Source organism: Artemia franciscana, chromosome 21 (assembly GCF_032884065.1).
Source record: "Artemia franciscana chromosome 21, ASM3288406v1, whole genome shotgun sequence".
NCBI lineage: Eukaryota > Metazoa > Arthropoda > Branchiopoda > Anostraca > Artemiidae > Artemia > Artemia franciscana.
Genome location: NC_088883.1, coordinates 29,930,680 through 29,957,635, shown reverse-complemented (window position 1 = coordinate 29,957,635; position 26,956 = coordinate 29,930,680). Strand labels below are relative to the sequence as shown.

The window sequence follows — 26,956 nt, the reverse complement described above, 5'->3', positions numbered from 1 at the left end:
GCCATGTTTCATTGTCACTTAGTCCTTAGGGTGCTGAAATGTGTGGGGAGCTTACACCACGTTGGAACGAGGCATGGCATGTACAATGTAGGAAGAAGAAAATTAATTTAGGGCTAGTAAGTAGAAGGTACAGCTTGTTCTAAGCCTCAGTTACTACCAAATAACTGTACTCACAGGCTAGCATCAAAAAATACATACCCCGTTAAGCCTCAGCTACTACCAAATAACTTTACTCCCAGACTAGCATCAAAAAATACATGCCCCGTTAAGCCCCAGCTACTACCAAATAACTCTACTCACAGGCTAGCATCAAAAAACACATGCCCCGTTAAGCCTCAGCTACTACCAAATAACTCTACTCGCAGGCTAGCATCAAAAAATACACGCCCCGTTAAGCCTCGGCTACTACCAAATAATTCTACTCTCAGACTAGCATAAAAAATAATACATGCCCCGTTAAGCCTCAGCTATTACCAAATAACTCTACTCGCAGGCTAGCATCAAAAAATACATGCCCCGTTAAGCCTCAGCTACTACCAAATAACTCTACTCTCAGACTAGCATAAAAAAATACATGCCCCGTTAAGCCTCAGCTATTACCAAATAACTTTACTCACAGGCTAGCATCAAAAAATACATACCCCGTTAAGCCTCAGCTACTACCAAATAGCTCTACTCACAGGCTAGCATCAAAAAATACATGTCCCGTTAGCATGGGTGTAGGGAGGGGGCAGGTGCCCCCTCGAACTTCGAATTTACACTAGATATTAACGAAAACTTTTCGTATGTTGGAATTTTTCTATTGGATGTTCAGTGGTAGATGGTTGAAAAGCTGGAAATAAGCAGAAATTCCCAAATATTGTTTCCGATATCGATATATACGTTTCGATATTCAATATTGATTTTGGTTCGATATATAGATTAATCAATTTTGATATTATATATTGCCCATTTCAAATCTTCCAGAGCCAGTCCCATTTGTAGGTAAATTTCTTCCCCCCACTTCTCCTTGATATCCGCATATAGCCTAAGGGATGGTGAGGTGACCTTCTCAGCTTGCCAAACCTAAACTTCCTGAGACTCTAGCCTAGTAGAAACTAACCTAGATCCAGTTCTTACCATCCCTCTTATTCCCTTTCACTCGTTCCAGCAATTACCTAGCTCTCCACGGTCTAATATATTCTGATTTGGCCACGAATCCTGCCTCCTATCTTGATCCATCATTAAAAATACTTGTTTAACTAGCCTATTATCTTCTATTGATAATACCCCATCCCAATATTTAACCATACTAATTAACCTACTCTATCTCATACACTTTGTTCCTATTACTATACAAATAAAGAAAAGGCAAAAGAATAAATAAATTAAACGAAATTTGACTGTTTTTTTTTTTATTTCGGTTTTACAATGAAATTTTTATTTGTTTGGGTAGCGCTTAATGGCGTTAGTTATTTATTGTAAAAAAAGAATTAATTTAATAGGTTATCGGTTATAATTACTTTTTGACGCATCGTAAGCCAACCTAACTTCGTGAATCTTTCAATTCTTTTTCTGGCCTTTATTGATTTGATTTTTTGATTTTGTAAATTTTGCTTTTTTTTTGTAAAGTCCTTATGTGTTTTTTAAAGGCCTAGTAAAGGCGTTGGAAGATTTGTTTTTGAATATCAATATATTAAATTCGGAGCTTAGGTGTCTTAATTACCAATTCAAGCGCACTTAAGGCTTTTTTATCGTTCTACAAGGATTTTTAAAACATTTGAAGATTTTTTTTTTTTTTTATATATCAATACATTGAATTCGGATTTTAGGTGACGTAAGGATCGGCTTAAATGGAGTAAAAGCTTCTGTTATCCTTCTCAGAGGTATTATAAAAACATTGAAAGGGTTTTTTTCTTTTTTTTTTGCATAAAAGCGTTTAGGCTGGAATCCAAAGGTAGCTAATTTCAGTCGAAATAAAAGGACTAAGAGCTAAAAATTAATTTTGCTCAGAATATGGTTGACATTTTCATAGGCAGCGCAAAAAAGAGCGATGTGGGCACAATGTATTATTTATTAATTTTGTTTGTGTTTGTGGGGGGGGGGGGGGTTGGCCAGGGCACTTTACAACAATGAAGTTGTTCTAGAAACTTCGAAAAAGGCTCATTCGATTAGAAATTGAAGGGGCTAGTGCCCTTTTTAATGGTCGAAAGTGATAAAAGGGCAACTAAACCTCCCCCACGCAAATCTTTTCCCCAAACACATCTAATTTTGAGGATGAAAACTCCCCCCACAACCCCTACGGCAAGGGTTGTAAGTTATGCCCTGGGTGCATATAAGGCTTATTTAGAAAGGGTGACCGTATAAACTTCAGATGGGGCTCATTGAATTCCTAGTCAGAAGCTTAAGTAGCTTTTTATATGATTCGGAGTGATTGGAGGGTGGATACCACCCCCCCAACACACACCTCGTATTTTCCCGAAATGCATCCGATAGAATTTTTGAGATGGCCATTTGTTGTCATTGAAACTTCGAAAAGGGCTCATTCGATTGGAAATCACAGGAGCTAGTGCATTTTTGAATAATCTAATGTGATTGGAGGACAACTAAACCCCCTCACACGCCCTCCATTACCCCAAATATATCCAAATATAATTTTGAGATAGCCATATTGTTCAACGTAATTGAAATGTCCGGAAATTATGTCTTTGAGGATTATCCCCCCCCTCCTGCAGCCATCAGGGAAAGGGTTGTAAGTTGTGCCCTGGGTGCACATAAGGCACATATAGACAGTGTGATCGTAAAAAAATCTGGATTGGGCTTATTTGATTGGAAATAAGATATTCTGGTCCTCTTTTTAAAATTCAGAGTGATCAGAGGGTTAAACCCCCCCACACGAAATTTATCCAATAAAAATTTTAAGATGGAGATTTATTTTCTTATAAATTTCGAAAATAGCTCATTCTATTGGAAATCAAAAGGGCTAGTGCCCTTTTTAATAGTTGAAAGTGATTCGAGGGCAACTAACACCCCTCCCATGCCCACCATTTCCGCAAATACATCCAATCAGGATTTTGAGATACCCATTTTGTTCAACATAATTGAAAGATCTGGAAATTATGTCTTAAAGGATAACAGCCCCCCCAGCCCTCAGGGCAATGGTTGTAAGTTGTGCCCTGGGGGTATATAAGATATATACAGAAAGGGTGATCGTATAAATTTCGTAGGGGGCTCATTGGATTGATAATCATAAGCTCTAGTCCCTGTTTAAGATTCAGAGTGATGGGAGGGTGGATACCCCCCCCCCCCGAAGACCTCTTATTTTCCCGAAATGCATGTGATAGAAATTTTTAGATGGCTATTTGTTGTCATATAAACTTCGAAAACAGCCCATTCTATTGAAAATTGAAAGTGCCAGTGCCCTTTTGATAGTCGAAAGTTATATGAGGGTAACTGACTCCCCTCCCACGCTCACAATTTCCCCAAACACATCTAATCAAAATTTTTAAGCAGCAGTTTTGCTCAACATAATTGAAAGGTCAGGAAATTTGTCTTTTAGGATGGCGCCCCCCTCGCACGCAGCACTCTGGGCAAGGGTTTTAGTTTATGCCCTGGAAGCATATAATGTATATATAGAAAGGGTGATCGTTTAAAATTCGGAGGGGGCTTATCGGACTGGTAATCAGGAGGTCTAGTGCTATATTTAAGGTTCAGACTGGTTGGAAGGAGGATGCTCCCCCACACCTCGTATTTTCCTGAAATGTGTCTGGTAGGAATTTTGAGATGGCCAATTGTTGTCGTAGAAACTTTGAAAACAGCTCATTCAGATGGAAAATGTTAGTGCCAGTGCTGTGTTTAATATTATAAAGTGATTGAAGGGTTACTAACCCTCCTCCTACGCCCACCATTTCCCCAAATACATCCAATCAAAATTTTGAGATAGCCATTTTGTTTAACTTATTTGAAAGGGTCGAAAATTATGTCTCCCCCTAAGGCCCTCAGGGCAAGGTCTATTCTAATTTCAGTATCCGGTCGAATAAGGTCCTTCCAAAGTTTCTACAACTATTCCCAAATGAAGTAAACTGAAAAAAAAAACTGTACCGACCCCGCTTTGTCCTTTACTAAGGCTCTGCTACAATATTTCTGACAAGGATGCACATCTGAATTAAATCCCATTCACGATTGTAACATGCATATTCAATGAAATAAATTAAACTTTTTGGAGGCAAGACCAAAATACTTGGTATTGCTTAATGCGGGAGAAAAGTTATGAGAACCTCCCTTATAGATCCTTTGCTAAAGCTCTTCTATCAACAGAATCGAACTCTTGCTCGTAATTTATAAGGCTGAGGACCAAAGGTGTTTGACAATGAAGGCACTTCTCATTTATTAACCTAAGACTGAAAATTTGGTCAACACGTCCTCTACCTTTTCCATAGCTGTACAAATCTTCTCTTAAAATTTTGTCTACAGCAGATCTCAATCTAAAAAGGATCATATTACTAAGTAATTTGCTGCCTACAGAGACCAGACTAGTGTCCCGATAATTGCGAAACTCACTCTTGTCACCTTTTTTATACAGTGGTTTAACTAAGGTTTTCCTATAATCATTAGGTACTTCCCCTTTTTCAATAATCGTATTTATAATCTTCAGTAGCTTATTTCTAACCTCAGAGCCACCATATATAAGAAACTCATTTATTACACTGTCAGCACCTGAAGCCTTATTATTTTTTAATCCTTTTAGTGCTGTCGCTAATTCTTCCTCACAAAACAAATCTTCCTTCACATCCAAGGTATCACCAACTTTTTCATTTTCATCTATATCTTTTCCTGCTTCTGTATCTCAGTTTTGTACATTCTCAAAATGTTCCGCCCCATCGTTCTTTAACTCTTACCACTAACTGTGGCCCCATTCCTATCTTTAACTGAGTCTAGTCCAAATTGACTACTCCCTCTCAATCCATTAACATGCCAGTATAATATTTTACTATTATGCCGTCTAGCTATATCTTCCAGATCCTTGGGAATTTTATCCATGGCCTTTAGGGATATTAGGCATGTCAACCCCCCCCCAATTATGGGATTTGCCCATTGTGCTTGAAAACTAAATGTTTCTTTAAAAATAAATCAAAAGACATTGTGTTAAATGATTGCCAATAAGACACCTTTTGGGGATACTACTATTGCTACTTTGGCTCTTACAATTTAAATAAATAAAACGAGTATAAGTGCATCCAGGTTGTCAAAGAGCCTAGTTAGAATCTTTAGGGAATGATATTAAGTTTTATTTTTCAGGACCACTTCAGAAGCTATAAACTAAAATAAAAAATACTGATAGTTTCAGGATTAAAAATTATTGAAAAATTTTCTCCAAAAAAACAAATAGAAACCAATACTTTTGATTCCTATTGAAGAAAATTGAAAATATGTACAATATTTTTTTTCTAGTAATTTTAAATATTTTTGTAATAAGTTTAAGGGCTTGCAAATTAAATCTTTGACAACCCCCTACGTTCTCAAGACCAGAACATAATTTGCCCTTTACTGAAAAAATGGCTGAGGATTGTCAATTTACTATATATATTCCTTAAATTTATAATAATTTTTAATTTATTCAAGTTTAAAAAATATATTAAACGTTTTTAATTATATAATATATTAAAACATTTTAAACGTATTTTGTTTGTTGTAATAATAAAATAAACAACCGAGTCAAACTCAAAACGAGCAAACATTAACACGAGTAGAGCTGACAGCCCCCTCGCCTTCGCAAGACCCAGAACATAATTTACACTTTACTGAAAAAAAAAAATATTTAAAACGTTTTCACTTTTTTTAAAATATATCTACTAAATATATGAAGGGAAAAGTCCTCCCACTTGTACTCCACAAGCAGCTCCACATGTACTCCACATTTTCTTAAAACTGTTCATTTTTTAACGCATCCAGTCAAATTTTGAGACAACCATTTAGCTACTCATAGTAGAACGTTTCAGAAACAATGTCTTTAGCGATATTAGGCATTTCAACCCCCTCCATCCCAACCCTCCCCCCACAATTATGCAAGCGGCACATTAAGCTTTAAAACTATATTTTCCTTTAAAATAAACCAACAGGCATTGTTTTAACTATGGCCACATGAAGAAACCAAGGAACATAAGTATAAGGGCAAAAGCATAAAGTAAGTCTAGTAGATTGTAAAAGTCTGGTAAGCGAAACAGATTGAACAGCTTTCCATTAATTAAACGAGCAGAAGTAAAGTAACATAAGTAAAACTTAAAACGAGCAGAAAATGAAAATCCAACTTAAAAAGTATAAAATAAATCTTTTTTCAAAATTAAATATAATAACTTATTAAAATAATAAAGTCAAACTTAAAAGAAAAAAAGAATTACCAAAAATAAAAGTGGAGCTAGAGCAAAAGCATTTTTAAAATCGCAAGAGATCGAAGCGTCAATTATACTTTACGGAAAATAAAATATGTTTTAAAAATGTCCCGCTTGTATCCCTGGCCATGGAGCCTTTCGAGGGGGAATAAGAATATTGTATTTTCATTTTGTATTTATTGGTGAGTAAAACTCGGAACAGCTTCTCTTTTTAAACAGTTCCTTGTAAAGAACCGTATGTAAGGAGAGATTTGGTTCGCCGCACCGGTTCGGCCGAATATTCAAAATTCATTAAGCTTAATGCTACCCATCAGAAGTTACGAGCCTGAAAAAAATTGCCTGATTTTTGAAAAAAGGGGTAAAAATCCCTAGAAAGTCAAGCAATCCTAATAAAAAACGCATAGTTAGATTTAGTATATCAGAGACTCCTACTGTCGAGGTTGCAAGCTCCTGTTTATAAAAATGTGGAATGTCGTATTTTTTGCCAGAGGAAAGGTCTCGGATGTGTGTTTATTTTTTTTTTCACAGGGCTGATCGTATCAAATCAATTGGGGAGGACTCTTTCGAAAGAAAATTAAAAAGTATTAGTGCCCTTTATAAGTTACCGAAAAAGCTGGAGCGGACCTAATCCTCCCCCCTCCCACGCTCTTATTCACCCCAAAAACATCCGATTGGAATTCTAAGAGAGCCACTTACTCAGCATAGTTGAGAGGTCCAATAACTATGGATCTGGGGATGGCGTGATTTCCCCATAGCTCTTGGAGAAAGGGCTGTTTTGTAATGCAGTTTGCCCATTGTTTAGTTTTTGTTATTGAGAAGTATATGGAAATTTTTTGGTGGTGGGTAATTTCCTGTGGAGGGATTTTCGGGGCGTAGTTTCCCACGGAGCGTTATTTCTCGGCTTAATTTTAAAAACGATCAGAAATTAAAGGAAAAGCTTTTTTCAACTGAAACTAAAGGACGACATGAAAACTTAAAACGAAGAGAAATTATTCTCAATTTGAAGGGAGTTGCTCCCTCCTCAATCCCTCGTTCCTTAAGCAAAAGTTTGGCTTTTCCCAAATTCTTTAAGAATGACTGCTGAAAAAAGAAGGCCACTGATTCGGAACAAGAAGCGGTTTTGAAGGACTAAAAAAATTTAGGGTGTCGATTGAGGGATTAAGAGGGGGTAGCTCCCCTTATATCCATATTAATTTTTGTTAACTAAAAAAACTTTTTTTTTGTAATTACTATGATTATAATATTGATAATTGAAAAATTACTGAAAAAAACATTACAATTAAATTTTAAACAAAAAATCTTGTTTTATAAGTTTGATATGCAGTAAATTCTTATCCAATTTTCTTCCTTTCAAATGTGCAGAAAATCAATCTATAAATCATTCATTAATTCCTCAATTCAAAATATTGCTTTAACAAACTAAACAGATTGTTCACTAATGGGTGCAGACACTGTCTTTGGGTTCTCTCAGGCTCGTGTGTTGTCTTAGGATTACATCCTAGGGAAGCTTGTGAATCTTGGCCAAGGAAAAGATCCCGTAGTTCCAAAAAATCTCCCAAGTTTCTACGCCTAGCCATCCGTTCGAAGTAATTAGAAAAAACAAATGATAAGAGCATGACCTTTACTAGTTCGTTACTTCTTATAGGCCTGTCGTATTAAGAAGTTTTATGTTTTTCCTTTTATATATATATATATATATATATATATATATATATATATATATATATATATATATATATATATATATATATATATATATATATATATATATATATATATACTACTACTACTACTACTAATAACTCACTGCAGCACCAAGTCGCCTGAGGCCAACACAGCTACGCACGCTCCTCCTCCAACCTAATCTATTTAAAGCCTCCCTCTTTACACCCTCCCAGGAAGTTCCCATTTCCTTTAAATCCTTATTTATGACATCCTTCCAACCCTGACAAGGACGACCTGCTTTCCGTGTAGCCCCAGACGGTTGGCCAAAAAGGACAATCTTCGGTAATCTGTCATCCTTCATCCGTAGAACGTGGCCTAGCCATCTCAACCTTTCTTTCATTATAGCCCCAGAAAGCGGGATTGAACCACACTTTTCGTACAACCTACTGTTTGAAATACGGTCAGTCAGCCGGGTACCCAGAACAATCCGTAGGCAATTTCTCTGGAAAACATCTAGTAAATTTTCATCTGCTTTTCGGAGTGTCCATGCTTCAGAGCCATATTTGACCACTGTCATCACTATAGCTTCCAATATTCTAATCTTGGTTTGTAGGCTTATCTTTCTATTCTTCCAAACTTTTTTTAACTGTGAAAAAACACCCTGAGCTTTAGCTATTCTACTTTTAACATCTTCACTGCTCCCACCATCTTTACTAATAATACTACCAAGGTAACTGAAGCTCCCAACCTGATCAATCTTTTCGTTACCTAAGGTCACCTGTTCATCTTCACTTATTCCTAGCCTTAAATATATATATATATATATATATATATATATATATATATATATATATATATATATATATATATATATATATATATATATATATATATATATATATATATATATATATATATATATCATTTCAAATTCTCAATAAATTTGCGTAAAATGAATTTAGTCTGATTTTCAACTTTGTTTTCAAAAATCATATCATGAAATAGATTTTATGAAAAATATAACTTTTATAAAGTATTTTTCAAGCTCATTACAGTTTTTATTCTGAATATTTAATAGAAAATAGCAATGTTTCATATAAGAGGAATTTGCGACTGTTAGTCTGTTTTATCAATATTTCAATAGTTTAGCGTTAAACATTTTTAATCTACTTTTTAACTACATCTTTCAAAAACCAGAGACGAATATAGGTATTTTCTCAGGGGAGGGGGTGACATTAGACTTTGCCTCCCCCTGCCACATCATCAATACTGTAAATATTACAACTTTTGCTCAAAATATTACAATTTAAGGTTGTTTTGTCGCCCGGGGTGCTTCCTCCCTCTAATCCCCCTAGATCAGGCCCTGTCAAAAACTCAATTATGATTTGCATTTTATTAATTATATCATTTCTATAAAAAAGTAATTGTTTTTTCCATAATATGATTAAGAGATAGTAGATATAGAGATACTCTCCCCCTAGAAAATATCCTCCTGGAAAATAAATCCTCGCTGAAGGAAATTATTTTCAAAAATAGACACACCACTGATAATTCCCCCAGACAATCTCTCCCCCTGCTGGAACTCCCCCACCAAAAGTGTCCGTATGTTCCCCAATAATAAATACTATATGTAGGTAATGGACAAATCACTAAACTTGAAAAGGCACTTCAGCCTCTACACGGGGTACTTCGATTTTCGGGGGGGGGGGGGGGGCGAGTACAAAAGAAACTTTAAATTAACTCGTCTACTCCCTCATGATTTCTAGTAATATTTCTGGTCTACGCTGTTATTACGAAAGTAAAGAGTAATATTAAACAAAAAAATGAGCATAATTTATTCCGTATGTTAGGGGGGGGGGTGCCTCTTCCTCATTCATACCTCTACCTCATGGTCGCAGAAATTTTGGAGGGTGCTCTTTGGATCAGAAACTGAGATTTCAGCCTTTTTCATGAGTCGTAACTCATAAAAAAGTATCAGCATCAGCTTATTGTGTCCTACCCCCCCCCAAAAAATAAAATTCTTTTGTAAACCCCCCCCCCCCCCCTGGATATGGCCTTTGCTGTGGGTATTACCGTCTTGTGCTCGTTATTTTTTTGATATTATAGATACTCCGCATTTCCAAAGGCCTGACTAGTTTTAATGTAAGGTTTTTATTATAAAAACTTTAATAAACCCCTCATAGGCAGCGCCTAAGCAAAGAACGATGTGGTGACAATATACTATTTATTTAATTTTGTTTTTAACGAAGGCCCTTCGTATGAAAAGGAGTTGTCAAAAAGTCAAAAGTGATTAGACGGCAACCAGCCCTCTTCAAATGCCCATCAATTACCCAAACGTATCCCATCAAAATATTGAGATAACCATTTTGTTCAGCATAGTTAGACGGTCCAGTAATTATGTCTCTTAAGAATGTCAATCCCTCCACAGCTCACAGGGCGTGGGCTGTAAGTTATTCTATTTGCGCATTGTTTACATATAATATTTGTTCAAACAGTTCGTGGTAACGAACTGTAGTAAGGAGCGACCCGGCTCAATAGTAAACGAAACTCCAAAAAACGGAACTTCGATGCTAAAAGATATATCGAAAGAATCCTATTTTTATGCTGATTTTAAATATATAAGTTTCATCAAATTTAGTCTTTGTCATCAAAAGTTACGAGCCTGAGAAAATTTGCCTTATTTTGGAAAATAGGGGGAAACACCCCCTAAAAGTCATAGGATTCAGCGTATAAGAGAACCCTATAGAAAAAATTTCAAGGTCCAATCTTCAAAAATGTGGAATTTCATATTTTTTGCCAGAAGACAGATCACGGGTGCGTGTTTATTTGTTTGTTTTTTTTGTTTTGTTTTTCCCCAGGGGTCTTCGTATCGATCAAGTGGTCCTAGAGTGTTGCGAGAGGGCTCATTCTAACGGAAATGAAAAGTTCTAGTGCCCTTTTTAAGTGACCAAAAAAATTGGAGGGCACCTAGGCCCCCTCCCACGCTCATTTTTCCCCAAAGTCAATGGATCAAAATTTTGAGATAGCCATTTTTTTCCACATAGTCGAAAACCATAATAACTATGTCTTTCGGGATGACTTACTCCCCACAGTCCCTGGGGGAGGGGCTGCAAGTTATAAACTTTGACCAATGTTTACATACAGTAATGGTTATTGGGAAGTGTGCCGATGTTTTCAGGGGGATTTTTTTGGTTTGGGTGTGGGGTTGAAGGGAGGGGGCTATGTGGAAGGATCTGTCCTTGGAGGAATATTTCATGGGGGAAGAGAAATTCAATGAAAAGGGTGCAGGATTTTCTAGCAATACTATTAAAAAAAAATGAAAATATAATCATGAAAAAGTTTTTTCAATTGAAAGTAAGGAGTAGCATTAAAACTTAAAACGAACAGAGATTATTACGCATGTGAGGGGTTCTAAAAATACTTTAGCATAAAGAGCGAGGTATTTAGGAGGAGATAAATACTTCGCTCTTTATGCTAAAGTATTTTTAGTAATTTCAACTATTTATTCTACGGCCTTTCTGATTCAGCGGTCATTCTTAAAGAATTGGGACAAAACTTAAGATTTAGTGTGAAGAGCGATGTGTTAACGAGGGGACAAATCCCCTCATATATATAATCAAAAATATAAGAATATAAAAGTTTGTTACATAAGTTAATTCTTATGTTACGTATATTTTTACTAATGAAAACGTTCGTTAAAAATTTAAAGTTCTAGTTGCCTTTTTAAGTAACCGAAAAAATGGAGGGCAACTAGGCCTCCTTCCCCACCCCTTATTTCTCAAAATCGTCTGATCAAAACTAAGAGAAAGCCATTTAGCCAAAAAAAGAATTATTATGCAAATTTCATTTTAATAATTTATGTACGGAGAGCCAAAATCAAACATGCATTAATTCAAAAACGTTCAGAAATTAAATAAAAAACTAGTTTTTTTAACTGAAAGTAAGGAGCGACATTAAAACTTAAAACAAACGGAAATTACTCCGTATATGAAATGGTTGTCCCCTCCGCAATCCCTCGCTCTTTACGCTACAGTTTGATTCTTTGCCACAATTTGACTTTTTAAAACAATTAGAAACTTTAGCGTAAAGAGCGAGGGATTGCGGAGGGGACAACCCATTTCATATACGGAGTAATTTCTGTTCGTTTTAAGTTTTAATGTCGCTCCTTACTTTCAGTTAAAAAAAACTAGTTTTTTTATTTACCAGTACTACCAAGGCTGAGGGTATTGAAGTGAAAATTTGAGGAAACGTTGAGGGGAAAGTAGAATTTAATTATAGCATACCATATTCATACAGATTGTCAAAAGGGTGTATCAGTAATATCTTTGAAACTGCTTACCGTACCAAGCTGAAACTTCCAGGGCCTCATGAGGGGATGTTCAACTGGCCAAAAGGCAATAGGTGGATACCACTAATGCTATTAATACTGCTACTACTACTATTACTACTACTACTATTAAAAGAACACTACTACTACCCGTAACGCTGTTTAGGCTAAAGTTATGAAGGTGAAAATGGAGAGAATATAAAGAGGAAATTTTAATTAAATCAAAACACACTATGTGCATGCGGATCATTGAAGAGAGTATTTTTGGAATGAATTAGGGGATTTAGTTGAAACTTTCAGGGAATGCTGAAAGGAAAAAATCAGTTCACCAAAAAGCAATATGTGCACGCTACTACTAATAATAATACCACTGCTACTACTACTGCTACAGTTGCTCCAACTACTACTTCTATTGCAGCTACTACTAACTCTACTACTAAGGGTATTAGATGCAATTTTCAGGAAAAGTGCTGAAGTGCAGAAGGAAACGTTCAACAAAAAATAAAACCCACTATGGGAACACAGGTTGCTAAGAATGCATATGGCAATCATAGCAATGGCTAATTATAATAAGTAGAAACTGCCAGGGCTTGATGAGGGAGAAGTTCAACCGACCAAAAAACAACCTGTTAATACTGCTTCTGCTACTGCTGCTATTACTGTCAATACCTTTGCTAAAGGTTTTCGCCATCTTAGGTCCACAGCCAAAAATCGTAATTTTCTTAAAACTTGTCTTTTTGTTGTCTAAAAAATATGTTTTTGAACCACGGACATATTTTCGTCGGTATTGTCATGTCGTGGGAGGATCTTTCCATAGAAGAATTTATTATGAGGGAAGAAAATTTTCGATGAAGGGAGTGCCGTACTTCCCAGCATTATCTAAAAAAAGATCAGAAATTAAATAAAAAAAAAAACAAGTTTTTTTGACTGAAAGTAAGGAGCAACATTAAAACTTGAAGCGATCAGAAATTATTACGTATATGAGGGGTCCTTATCAATACCTTTCTTTTAACGCTAAAGTGATTTTTAGTGCTTTCAAAAGAGCTATTTATTCTAACTAAACGGCTTTGCAATTCAGGGGTCACTCTTAGTGAACTGGAACAAAATTCGAGTTTTAGCGTAAAAAGAGAAGTATTGGCGAGGGGGGGGACCCTTATATATGTAATAATTTCTTTTCGTTTTAGATTATAATGTTGCTCCTTACTTTCAGTTGAAAAAACTGTTTTTTTTTTGTCTAATTGAATCGCTTTTAGGATTAAAGCAGTTTACATCTTTTACGAAATGACCTACCAGACGATAAAGGCTAAATATATATTTTGATCTCATGGGACCTTAAATGTTGGGTAACTGAGATGCTTACAAATCGCAAAATTGACTTTTCAGCATTTCAGACTCGTTTCATGAACATTTTTATCCGCAATTCCCTAATGTAGAGTTTGAAATAATTCGGAGCTGATTGCCTTAATCAACAATTGAATGGAACTTACATTGTAAAATGCAATTGTTTAAATACTTCATTCTTGAAGTATTGAAGTATAAAATTCAAATTCAATTGTATCGGGCGATGGTTGAAGAAGTTGGTAAGCCCCCCCCCCGCACCTCCCCAAATAGAAGCTAGTTTTGCTTGTTTTAAATTTAACGTCGCTCTTTTTTATCATTGGAAACCTTTTTTTTTATTGTAATTTCTTATCATTTGATTTACCAGATTCTGGATCATCTTAAACAAGAGGAGAGCATCTGAACTGTTCAGTTACTTGCTTAGTTGCAGCTGAACTGTTCAGTTGCTTGCTCAGTTGCAGCTGAACTACTCAGTAGCTAAAATTTAAGTAGGTACGATTGTTAGTTTGAGTATTGCGATTGTTTTTTTGTGATTACTAAAACATAAAAGTTGAAGTTGTTGCAACTAGTTGTATTAATAAAGATTTACCTTACATATGCATAACAGTGTTTAAAAAAACAGCTCATTTTGGGCTTTTAGTTTAGAGAACAAGCAACCCCTGAGGCTAGGGGTTTTAGTCCTGGTGTCAGTGGTTGTTTAGTTTGGAATGGGGGTCAATGGTATGACTTCATAAGCTCAGTCAGAGTTGAACCAGCTCTTAATGGGTACCTGAAGGAATCTAGAGGCTGGGGAAATTCAGGAATTGTCAGATGATTTGTCCCTAACTACGCATTGTACTCCCGGCCAAAGACATTGAATCAGGGTATCGGTACCTGTTCAACGCAGACGATTTGTGACCATGCGAAAAAGTTTATTAAGTTATTTTTTATTATAAAATTCAGCTTTTTTGTCGGAATGCTTCAATATTTAAAAACTGCCATTTTTCTTTAAAAACTATATTATCTACGATAATAGAGGACTCTAAAACTACCTCAGCATCCTTGCTGCACTTCTAATAGAAATTTATTCCTCGAAATAAATGGGAGCTAGGGTAAATAATTGATTCGTGTTAACTGTCTTTAAAACTTCGAAAATTTGGTGGTAAAACCACACTTTTAATGCTTTTAGCCCCCTTTCGCCCAACCCCCGCTTTCCCGCTAGAAGCTGGTCTGTAACTTTGCTGTACTGTGTTCTGTTTAGCTGATCATAGTCAAACCGCTATGTTTAGTCAAACCGCTCATCATAATGAACGATAGGTAAAGAGCGACTAATATCTATAGAAACCGAAACTAGAAAAAATATAACCTTGACAACTATACAAAGGAATTTGTTTTTAACACTGATTTCAAGTGTAAAACTCACTAGTTGTAAAGTTATACATAAAGGTGACCGGAATGAAAATATTTATCTATAGGTAGACACCCTTTCCCCGTAAAATGGAAGTAATCATCATGAAAATTTCATTCTCCCAGTATTCTTGAACTCTATATGGTAAGTTTTTAGCCCTTACCTTACAACCAGAAATACAAAACCCTAAATCTTCCCGGCTCATAAGGCTAGTCATGGATACCTGTTTATTTATTTGTGTGTATGTTTTTTCCATGGATGACCACATAAAGAGATCGTTCTATCACCTTTGGATACACTAGGGCTAAAGGACCTTCAAGGGACAGTTTTGAGGTAGCCATTTGGTTTCGAACGGTGGAAAAGTGCTTTATATTGGATCCAGGGGTGTAGCTTCGGCATTTTTATCAGGAGGGGGGCGAGAAAAGTCCAAATCGGGATAGTTAAGGAACAGTGGCCATATAATATTTTTTCTCCAAATTATTGGAAAGGGTAACTTACCCCCTTGTCCCCCCAGCAACGCCCCTGTTTGGATCTCATCTTCAGTGGATATACTGCCGTGTATGGTGCATCGTTATATGCAGTCCCATTCAAAATGAAGGATCTTCTTTCGATTCTTTGTGCACAATCACATTAGTAGCACAGTATCACACTGTTACCAATTATATATCAGGGCGGAGGTCGTTAGGTATCTTTGTATGGAACGGGTTCCATGAAGCCGCAACAATTGTATTTTTGGCTAAGATATTTGAAACTTTCATGAGAGGTTGTTCAGATAAATATGGAGAGGGTTCGCCCCTCATACTGCTACACGGTGATATCTTTTACTGCTCAAAAAGTGTACAAAGAGATTTGATTATCTGTCCAGTTAAGCCCTCTACAACCACTGCTTCAATACGATAACCTCTAAAAAATGAAGTTTTTTCCTTTTTCTAAAACTATGCATATGTTTATTATGGGAATAACTTTTGGTTGACTTTCCATAAATAATTAATCTTAAGTATTTGGATTCAATATGAAAAGCAAATACTTTTGAAGTTTATTGTATTCATCAACAGGATTTTTATTCAGGCTTTTGAATTTTTTTTTGAATTTTGAGCAGAATCAAGGTTAAACAAAGACATTGCCCAGCTTGTCACGGGATAAAGCGGGTTCGATAAAAGCTGACCCTTTTTCTTCTTGTAGATTTTTTGTATTCCTTAATTTACGAATGCTTTTTTTTTCATAACAGTAGATCTAATGAATATTATGTTTTTGTAATCAGCATAAATTGCAGATTCTTATAATGCAGATTGCGAGCTTTAGCAGCCCTCATCTTTTTGGGGTTATTGCCCTTACCATGTAAGGGCACGTAGCCCTTACCATGTGTGTTGCACGTAGTCCTTACCATGAAGTACGTGCAACGTTTATTTTTATGTTAGCGATCTGAGACTACCACAGCCGCTCACACTCCTCCTTCATCCCAATCTGTCTTAATTCTTAACCCCCATGAAGTAACAATTTCCTTTAAATCCTTTCCTGGGGCTTCTTTTCATACCATTTGAGGACAAACTGCGGGTTTTTTGGCCCCAGATGGCGATCCCGTTATTGTTTATCCATAAAAAATGGCCTACCCATTTTACCTTTCTTTCATTATGATAACCATAGAAAGGGAATTAAACATCTTTTTTCTTTTAACTAATTGGATCTGCCTCCGTCAAACAAACGCCTAAAATAATCCTTCGATAGTTGCTCCAGATAGCATTTAATAATTTTTTTGGCACATATTTGTAACTGCAATAAAAATTCTAGCATAAAAGTATAATAAGATTTTTTTTTAACACAAATTTTGGGTTTTAGAATGTCGTTTTTTAGGGATGAGAACTGCTACACCGTTACTGAGGACGGTTTGATGTCTTTTAGGAAAGGTTCAAGTTCGAATTGAGCGACTCCTTATTTATTTGTGTTTGGATTTGGGTATGTGTTGACACGACCCCTTCAATCGCCATTTTATCTCTTTTTTTTTAGGCATCTGAAGCTCTTCTTGTTTTATTTCTGGAGAAATTTCTCAATTAATGTAATTAGTTAATTACAATGTATTTAATTACAATTACAATTATTTATTAAAAATAAATTAAAATAAATTATAATTAAAATAAATGTAACTAATTAATTATCCCGTTCTGTAAAGCACATTTTCAGATGTATAAAGTTGACCATTGGAATAGCGTTAGGGTTCACCCCATCACAAATTAACAACCTTTAAATATTAGATGCTTTTACCCTGAAACATGATTAGGGTTATTCAGGGCATCTTATTTGCAGATTGTATATCTTCAAGAAAAGGGGAGGGGCTTCAAAGATGTAACCAACACAATTTGTGGGTTTTATAATCGTAACAGCTTATTACGACTAATCCCAATACCCTATCGTGTGCTGGTGTTGCGAGATACTTCAATTTGTATTCTAAATATCCCGTCTTTCTAACTTCATGTACAGTATCAATCTTGACTTAAAACAAGAAACATGATTGAGATTATACGGGTTCTTCTTCCTTTAAATTTGCTTGTTTTTAGTTTATCGCTACCAGTAGTAGAAATATTGCCTGATGATGAGAATGAAACTTCTGACAAGGAGCAAAGAGAATTGGATTTCCCGAACACGTCGGTAATACCAGGCGATTTGACCGAAGAACTTGGAGTGGATTATTTTTTCTCTCTCTGGACCGTTCTTCAAGACGAAGATATCTCTACTTCAGGTATGTTGTATTTAATAGGCAGGGCCGGATCGATTAAGTGGGGGGGGGCGATAGGATTTTCTTGTGGGGCCCCTCCATATACAAAATTTTGAAATAAAATTCAGAATCCAGAACATATATACAATTTCAGTTTCAGGGTCACAAACAGAATCTGTGATTATATATTTATATTTATAGATAGATCGATAGGTATATTGCGTTTCCATGTAGCCTTTAGCATTGCTGTTAATGTCTCGTAAGTCGTAATATTTCTTCCAAGAGATCTGTAAGGTTATGAATTATCTAATAGTTAAAAAGATTTGAAAAATGTTCTTTAACATCTTCAGCCGGGTCTAAAAAGTACATTTGGCCATATGAATATGGTTCAAAATTATCTGCAGGGGGTCTGAGATGGGTGTGCCGTTACATTATTTTGTGATGATTTTTCAGCTATTTTGAACGTTACGACTATTTTTTTTCTTTTTAGATAGATCCATGTTTATTTACAACAAGAATTAAACCATATAAACAAAAAGCGCAAATGCCTAATGGTATACGGTTTGACGCTTCTATTGACGGTTCAATCATCGCTTACGTTGAATGAAGCTAAAGTAAAACACAAGTTCCAGTTTTTTTTATTTGTTTGTGAAACCCTTTAAAGAGCAAATGAAGTCCTATAACAGGCCAAACAAATTCAGGCCAAACAAATTCAGGAATGCAGGAATGCAACTTGACTAAGTAGACAGTTGTCCCCGAATAAATCATCTATGTTGTTTATTTCTCCTGCGGGATAATGGAGCACTTTACAGTGAATACCTACAGTTGAAGGGTCCCAGTGACTTGTAACTAACACTTTCGTAGCTTACGGCATCCTTTTAGGTATTTACTGGGTTTTAGGCTACGCTACAGTTTGTTGGGATCGAAGATTGTGATGGTGTAGTTCTTCTAACGCAATATATTTTCTTCTGCACTTTTATTTTTCACTTGTTCTGATTCTCGCTGTCTTCTAACAGCGCAGTTCTTTGTCCTTCACTGTCATTATGACGCTTTCTAATATTCGCTTTTATGTGTCTGCTAATCCTGTAACTCTTGGTTCTTCACTTTCATTTTGCACGTATTCTGATTCCTACTGTTGCTTGTAATTCTCTCTTCTTATTATATTCTAATTGCCCATTTATTTGTTCTCGCTATCGTATATCTTCTAACCACACACTTCTCTGTTCTTTATTTTATTTTAATTTGTTCAAATCCACATTGTCGCATGTCTTGTAACTGCATATTTTTTTGTTCTTCCCTTTCGGTTTTGAGTCGTTGAGATTTTCACTGCTACTTTTATTTTAACTGCGTGTTTCTGTATTTTGCAATTTTGTTTTTGACTTGCTTTAATTGTCAGTTTCAATAATATTCTAACTACATTTTTCTTTGGTCTTTATTTTCGTTTGTCATTGCTTCAGACATTTTGTCAGTGCTTTTACGTTAATTAGGTTCTTCTCTTGATCTTGTCTCACTTGATGATCCAATTTGTGAATTTGGAGCTTACGTTTTTGTCTTCTTTTGTTCTTTTTTGTCCTTAATTCGTGATTATGTTAATTTACGTTTGTGTCCCCTATATATCATTTTCCTGCTGAAAATACCCTTTGAAATTGCATCACCGAATATGGAACATGAATTTACATATTTCTAAATTTTTGTTCTGTTAATTCCTCAAAAACGGTTTTGGAATCTATTTTCCATGCGTATTCAGTTTCAATCAACATAACTGCTAAACTATTTAGTTTATCCTGATCTATTGTTGATATCAGACATTTTTTTTTTAATGGTATTAGCTTGGAAAATGATTTCTCTCGAGAAGCTTACTGAAATTGTTAAGAACATTTTACAAATCAAACAGTTCGTGATAACGAACTGTAGTAAGGAGCGACCCGGCTCAATAGTAACCAAAACTCTAAAAAATGGAATTTTGATACCAATAGCTATATCAAAAGAATTGCATTTTAATGCTGGTTTTAAATATATAAGTTTCATCAAGTTTAGTCTTACCCATCAAAAGTTACGAGCCTGAGAAAATTTGCGTTATTTTAGAAAATAGGGGGAAACACCCCCTAAAAGTCATAGAATCTTAATGAAAATCACACCATCAGATTCAGCGTATCAGACAACCCTATTGTAGAAGTTTCGAGCTCCTATCAACAAAAATGTGGAATTTTGCATTTTTTGCCAGAAGGCAGATCACGGATGCGTGTTTATTTGTTTTTTTGTTTTTTTGTTTTTTTTGTTTTTTTTCCCCAGGGGTGATCGTATCGACCCAGTTGTCCTAGAATGTTGCAAGAGGGCTCATTCTAACGGAAATGAAAAGTTCTAGTGCCCTTTTTAAGTGACCAAAAAAATTGGAGGGCACCTAGGCCCCCTCCCACGCTAATTATTTTCCCAAAGTCAACGGATCAAAATTCTGAGATTGTCATTTTATTCAGCGTAGTCAAAAAACCTTATAACTATGTCTTTGGGGACGACTTACTCCCCCACAGTCCCCGTGGGAGGGGCAACAAGTTACAAACTTTGACCTGTGCTTACATATAGTAATGGTTATTGGGAAGTATACAGGCGTTTTCAGGAGGATTTTTTGGGTTGGGGGGAGGAGTTGAGAAGAGGGGGATATGCTGGGGGAACTTTCCATCGAGAATTTGTCATGGGAGAAGAAAACTTCCATGAAGGGAGAGCTGGATTTACTAGCATTATTTAAAAAAAAAAATTAAAAAATAAATGTGAAAAAGCTTTTTCACCTGGAACTAAGGAACAGCAATAAAACTTAAAACAAACAGAAATTATTACCCATATAAGGGGCTCACCACCTTATGATACCTAGCTCTTTACGCTAAAGTATTTTTAGTAATTTCAACTATTTATTCTACGGCTTTTGTGATTCAGGGGCCATTCTTAATGAATTGGGATAAAATTTAAGCTTTAGTGTAAAGAGCGAGGTACTGACGATGGGGCGAATCCCCTCATATATGTAATAAAAACATGAGAATACAAAAGTTCTTTACGTAAGCTAATTTATAAGTTACGTAAATCTTTTACCAATAAAAAGATTCGTAAAAAAATAAAAGTTCTAGTTGCCTTTTTAATTAACCAAAAAATCGGAGGGCAACTAGGCTTCGCCCCCGCTCTTTTTTTCTCAAAATCATTCGATCAAAATTATGAGAAAGCCATTTAGCCCCCCCCAAAAAAATATGCAGAATTTCGTTTTGATTATTCCTCTGCGAAGAGCCAAAATCAAAACATGCATTGATTTAAAAACGTTCAGAAATTAAATAAAAAAAACGAGTTTTTTTTAGCTGAAAGTAAGGAGCGACATTAAAACTTAAAACGCACAGAAATTACTTCGTATATGAAAGAGGCTGCTTCCTCATCAACGCCCCGCTCTTTACGCTAAAGTTTTTTACTGTTTTAAAAAGAAGAATTGAGAGAAAGAGTCAAACTTTAGCGTAAAGAGTGGGGCGTTGATGAGGAAGCAGCCTCTTTCATATACGAAGTAATTTCTGTGCGTTTTAAGTTTTAATGTCGCTCCTTACTTTCAGCTAAAAAAAACTCGTTTTTTTTATTTAATCTGAAAATAAATTATGTACCGGCTGGTATATACAAATGAGGCTTAGAGTTTTAGCACTACTACAGACGTCGGAACTATAAAAAGATGTAAAATCAATGAACACCAAGCCACGAAACCATAGATCTTTACCACAATTTTTGATACGAAATTACTTCTAATATGAGACATGTATGCAAGGGGGAGGTTTTAGACTCGAACCCGTGACGGAACCTAAATATCCTCCCAATAATTTTATACAGCCTGCTTGTTTTTAATCCCCTCCCCAAACAAATTTATGTGTACATGCCAGCCTTATCTACACTAATTTCTATTAGATGTTAATTAATGATGACGCAAGGCATACTAAACTAAGACAAATAAATAACAATCGAGATCAATTTAACAACTTGACGCCAAAACTGATAAAGAATTCACACTCTATGTGGGACACTATAGTTTTACTAATTGCAGTAAATCAGAAACTACATAGTGATTTTTCTGTAAGGGAAGAGGCTAATAGCAAAAAAAAACAACAAAAAAACAAAACATTTGTATTGATAGCTTGAATCATAAGTGCCAAGAAATCTGTGAATATTCATATCTGGATGGGGGCTGCTAGGCTCTTTTACACGTGGATGCTTTAGTAGGCTAGTATCTGATTAGGTGACTGCAAGTACTGCATAGTAAAATTATGTTTTAACAACTCTTCGGTGGCGGCTCTAAACAAAAAAAGGAGAGAATCAAAGGGGACACATGATTGCTTGGTTCAATTGAACTGTCAGGTTCAATTGTTTCCACTTTTTCGATTTCACGATTTTACGTTGGAGGGGATTCGGGCTTCTTTTTCGAAACCTGAAGTGTCTTTCTGTAATTATAAGCTACTTTTCTATTTCTTAATGAAAGCTACTATATCAATATTACTATCAGTTGGGCAAATTTTTCTTTAATGATTTTTGGAAGTTTTTTTTTTAATTTATTTTTTTTAATCTGGTTTTTGTTACTGTCGCCCGTAGTTTGCTCTTTACTTCCTTGTTGCTACTGATGCAGTCGGGACTGGAATCCCTTGGTACCAGTTTGTGTTAAGTGATACGTGATATGTTTTAATATCGACATTTTTAAGGGGATTTTCCGATGTTTTGATACTTGAAAATTGGAATTTGACACAAGCAGATTTCAAAATAAATACAGATGTGGAAGACCTTCTTCCCAAAAACAAATCTTAATCATGTTATTACTTTTGTCATTAAAGTTATTGTCATTAAGTTATTACAGTTTCTAAAATATCTTCTTTGGCAGTTTTTTTCTACTTGGAGTTCCTTCTTTTGGACCCCATCCACCCACGGAAAAAGCCATATTTTTTTTTACCATGAGTGATTCCATGATTTTTGGTTTGCTCCGTATAAAGCGTCTGTTAGTGTCGGTGGGGGAAATGTGGTTAGGTTGACGAACTGGGTCACTCAGATCGTTCACTGGATATTCCTCCCTCTATACTTCTGTGTGAAGCTATGATGTGTGAACATTCTGGCAGAGAAATTGCCTTTGTAGTATCCGAAAAGGAAAAAAAAATGTCCCGGTGAAAAATCTGTCCCGTAGAAAAATCCCGTGACTAAATCAAGACTTCTTGGTTTATTTCTCGAGTCTATTTTTCGCAAAAAAATTCTATTTTTAGCTATTTTTTTCGCAAAAAAAATATATAGCTATTTTTCGCAAAAAAATTCTGAGACAAAATAGTCCATCGAGTTCATCATGATTCAACAAGACAGTACTTATTAACTAATTCAAAAGAATTGAAATAGGCTAGCAAAGGTATTATATAAGGTTATTCATATTGGCAAACCCACTAGCCACACATGATCTAATCATAAGAATATAGAGACGAAACAAGAAGTTAAGAATTACTAGAGGCCAGATAGTCAACAGGAGACATGGAAGCCAATCAATCTTTATTGATTTATTAATGGTTAACCCCAAGCTTTCCCGGTGTACCCAATTCTTCAGTTTGGGACGGGGGTCAGTGGCGTGACTCTATAAGCTTAGCCAGAGTCGACCCAGCTCTAAATGGGTACCTGGAGAAATCCGGGGAAGGTAAACAGGAAGGGTGTGCGAAAGCACAGGATGGCTGGCCCCCAACCCCCCATTGCACTTCCTGGCTGAAGGACCAAGAAACGAAGATCAGCACCGCCGGTACGGACTGTAAAAGTCTAATGCCGTATCCTTTACCTTTTTACCTTTTTTTTAACCCCAAACTTTTCGTTTTGTATTTCAAATCCAAAATCTTTTGCCGACGAAGCAGCGGTCAAATGCCAATAATGTTTCTTAGGGAAAATAATTTTAACCATATCTCTTTCGATTTGTTTCGATTTTTAGCTGTCGACAGAATAAGGAGGAATAAAGAAGGTAGTAGAATCCACAAAATAAACTCACTTTGCAAAATGTATAGAGAATTTTGAATTTCACTATGATCTGCCTAATACTTTTCTTACATCAGTTTACTTTTCTTTGATAAACTGTATTCTTTCCTTAAATTTTATTAATTAATCAGTGGTTGAGTCGAATCACTTTGCATTGCAAATACAGTAGGTTTAATCTGTTTACCGATAAAACTACCGAAACCAGCAATCACTGTCATTATGCCAATAATTATTATTAGAAAACAATTATTATTAGAAAATAATTATTATTAAATAATTTAAATTATTATTTTATTAAATTATTTTATATATATTATTATATTATTTTAATTATATTATTTTATTAAATTATTAGAAAATAATTATTATATTATTATTAGAAAACAATTTTAACTAAATTTCTTTTTCTTTGTTTTGATTTTTTGGTATTGATAGAATTATGAAAAAGGTTGAAGATTGTAAGATTGACAAAAAAAAAAAAAAAAAAAAAAAAAAAAAAAAAAAAAAAAAAAAGGCAGCAAACTTTTCAAGTTGCACCGTCATGCTGGTTCCAAATAATTTTAAAATTAATAATTTAAATAATTTTAAATAATTTTAAGACGGTTTAAAATTCAGTTTAAAATTTGTTCAGTTTAATTTGTTCAGTTTAATCAATAAAATTTGTTCAGTTTAATACGACCCATCAAAAGCCACGAGCTTGAGAAAATTTACCCAATTTTTGAAAGGGGGGTATCCCCTAAAATGCAAGGAATCTTATTGGAAATCAGATTCAGTGTACCAGAGAACCTCATTGTTGAAGTTTCAAGCTCCTGTCTGTAAAAACGTGGAATTTTGCTTCTTTTTTTTCTCCAGGGATGATCGCATTTAAATAATGGTCATAGAAGATTGGGCAATTGTTTTCAGGAAGAGCTGAAGGGTTTTCAGGGACAGTTTGGGGGGAATCCCCACAAAAAATAGAAATATCAATGAAAACGCACTGTCACATTCAGCATATCAGAGAACCCTACTGTAGAAGTTTCAAGCTTGTATATACAAGAATGTTGAATTTTATATTTTTATTTTTGTCAGAAGAAAGATTGCGGACGCGTGCTTATTTTGTTATTTTTTTTTGTCCGAAGGTGAACTTATCGAACCAAAGTTCCAAGAATCTAGAGGTGGAACAAAAAAGATGATCAAACAGTTCCTGGTAACAAACTGTAAGTAAGGAGTCACTCGGTCTAATAGTAACCAGAACTCTAAATAAACAGAATTTTGGCAACAATAGATACATCAAAAGAATTTGCTTTTTCATGCTGTAAAATGTATTTAGTATAATACGACCCATCAAAAGCTACGAGCCTGAGAAAATACACCTGATTTTGTAAAATAAATCCCCCCCTAAATAATGAAAATCACGCTATCAAATTCAGCATGTCACAGAACCCTACTGTAGAGGGTTTAAGCTCCTATCTAAAAACATTTTGAATTTTTGCTTTGCCTTTCGTTCTTTTGCCAGAAAGATTTTTTTCCAAAGAGGTGATCGTTTCGAACCTCAGGTCCTAGAAGATCAGTAGAGGCTATATTCAAACAGAAATCTAAAGTTTTAATACCCTTTTTAAGTGACAAAACAAATAGGAGGGCAACTAACTTCCTCCCTACCCCCCTTTTATCCCAAAAAATCTGATCAAAATTTTGAGACATCCATTTGATTCAGCATAGTTAAAAGATCCAGTAACTATGGCTTTGCGAATGACAAGACCCTCTGTAGCCTCTGGGGAAAGGGCTTTAAGTTACTTAATTTGCCCATGGTTCACAAATAGAAGTTGTTATTGGGAAACATTCGTTATTTTGGAGGATATATTCTGATGAGGGGGGGGGCATTTTTATGGGGAGAATTATCCGTGGTGAGGAAACTTTCTCGGGTGAATTTTTAAGAGGAAATTTTTCAAGGGGGAGACGTAAGGAGCTTTCCTGGTATGAATTGAAAAACGATTAGAAATTAAATGAAAAGAGTTTCAACTGAAAGAAAGAAACAACACTAAAACTGAAGAGGAGCGGAAAGTGTTCCATATATGAAGGTTGCCACCACTTCCTCGCCCTTTACGCCAAAGTTTGATTTTTTGTCACAATTTCTTACGAAAGCCTCCTAAAACACTAAAGCCTTTGAATTGGAATGAGGAGTATTTTTACAGAGCTTTAAAACTTTAGCGTGAAGATCGAGGGTTGAGGGAGGGCCACCTTCATACACGGAAGAATTTCCATTGGTTTCTAGTTTTAATGCTTTCTTTCAGTATAAAAAACCTATTTTTGTTTAATCATTACAAGAGGAAAAATATAGGATCTTCCCAATATTTTACCACGGGCAGTGCGATAATGCTGTGTAAATAAAGAGAAATGTGTTTTTATTACATTTTGTTCCTATTTCTGACTGGATATTGGGAGTTCTAGTGCCATTTTAAGAATCGCAAGTGATTGAAGGGAAATCATCACCACCCCTCCCCCTAGTACGCTCTTTTTGGCTGTACCTGCTCAAACCCCCTCCCTCACAGACATCCAATTAAAATATTTAAGATTGTAATTTTGCTCAAAATAGTCGAAAAGTCAAATAATCATTCCTCCAGGAATGGTATGACTCTGACAGCCCCTAGGGTAAGTGCTGTCGATTATGCAAGTCGTCCATTGTTGACATCTCAGTTTATTATTTGGACGGGGGGATATGTTTTATTTTTGGTGTCCGGGAAGGCTAAGGACATTAAAGTAAAAATTTCATTGAATTTTGAAGGGAGTGTTGAACTAAATCAAAAGATACTATTTGCCTCCAGGCTACCAAAAGGTATCTGCAATGTCTCAGGAACGACTAAGGCTATTCACATGAAACTTTCAGTGACTGTTGAACTGAATTAAAAGACGGTAAATGCATCCAGGTGGTCAAAAGAGTGTTTCTGCACTATATCAGGAACAGCTAAGCGTAATAAGTAAAAACTTTCAGGGCATCTTTCAGGGGGATGTTTAATTAAGCCAAGAAACGTCATTTGTATTCAGGATGTCAGAATGACGCATATACGGTATCTTAGGAACGAGACTTTCAGGACATGCTGGGGAGGCACGTTTATATAAATCAAAAGACACTATATGTACTCAGGCTATTGAAAAGGGGCATCTGCAATATTATTGGAATTAAA

The 26,956-nt window shown here is 35.4% G+C and overlaps 1 protein-coding gene across 4 annotated transcripts in view; it reads left to right on the top strand.

The window, feature by feature from the left end:
* The window catches only part of LOC136040842 (uncharacterized), a 291,726-nt gene that overhangs the window by 47,908 nt on the left and 216,862 nt on the right, over positions 1–26,956 (top strand). For 2 of the 4 annotated variants that reach the window (XM_065725199.1, XM_065725196.1), the window contains exons 1-2: positions 24–127; positions 17,638–17,819. In XM_065725199.1, coding sequence (XP_065581271.1) covers positions 39–127; positions 17,638–17,819 — 271 coding nt within the window. In that variant the 5' untranslated portion in view covers positions 24–38. Of the gene's footprint in view, positions 1–23; positions 128–17,637; positions 17,820–26,956 lie in introns of those variants that run through there. The other 2 variants (XM_065725200.1, XM_065725197.1) reach the window with 1 other exon arrangement.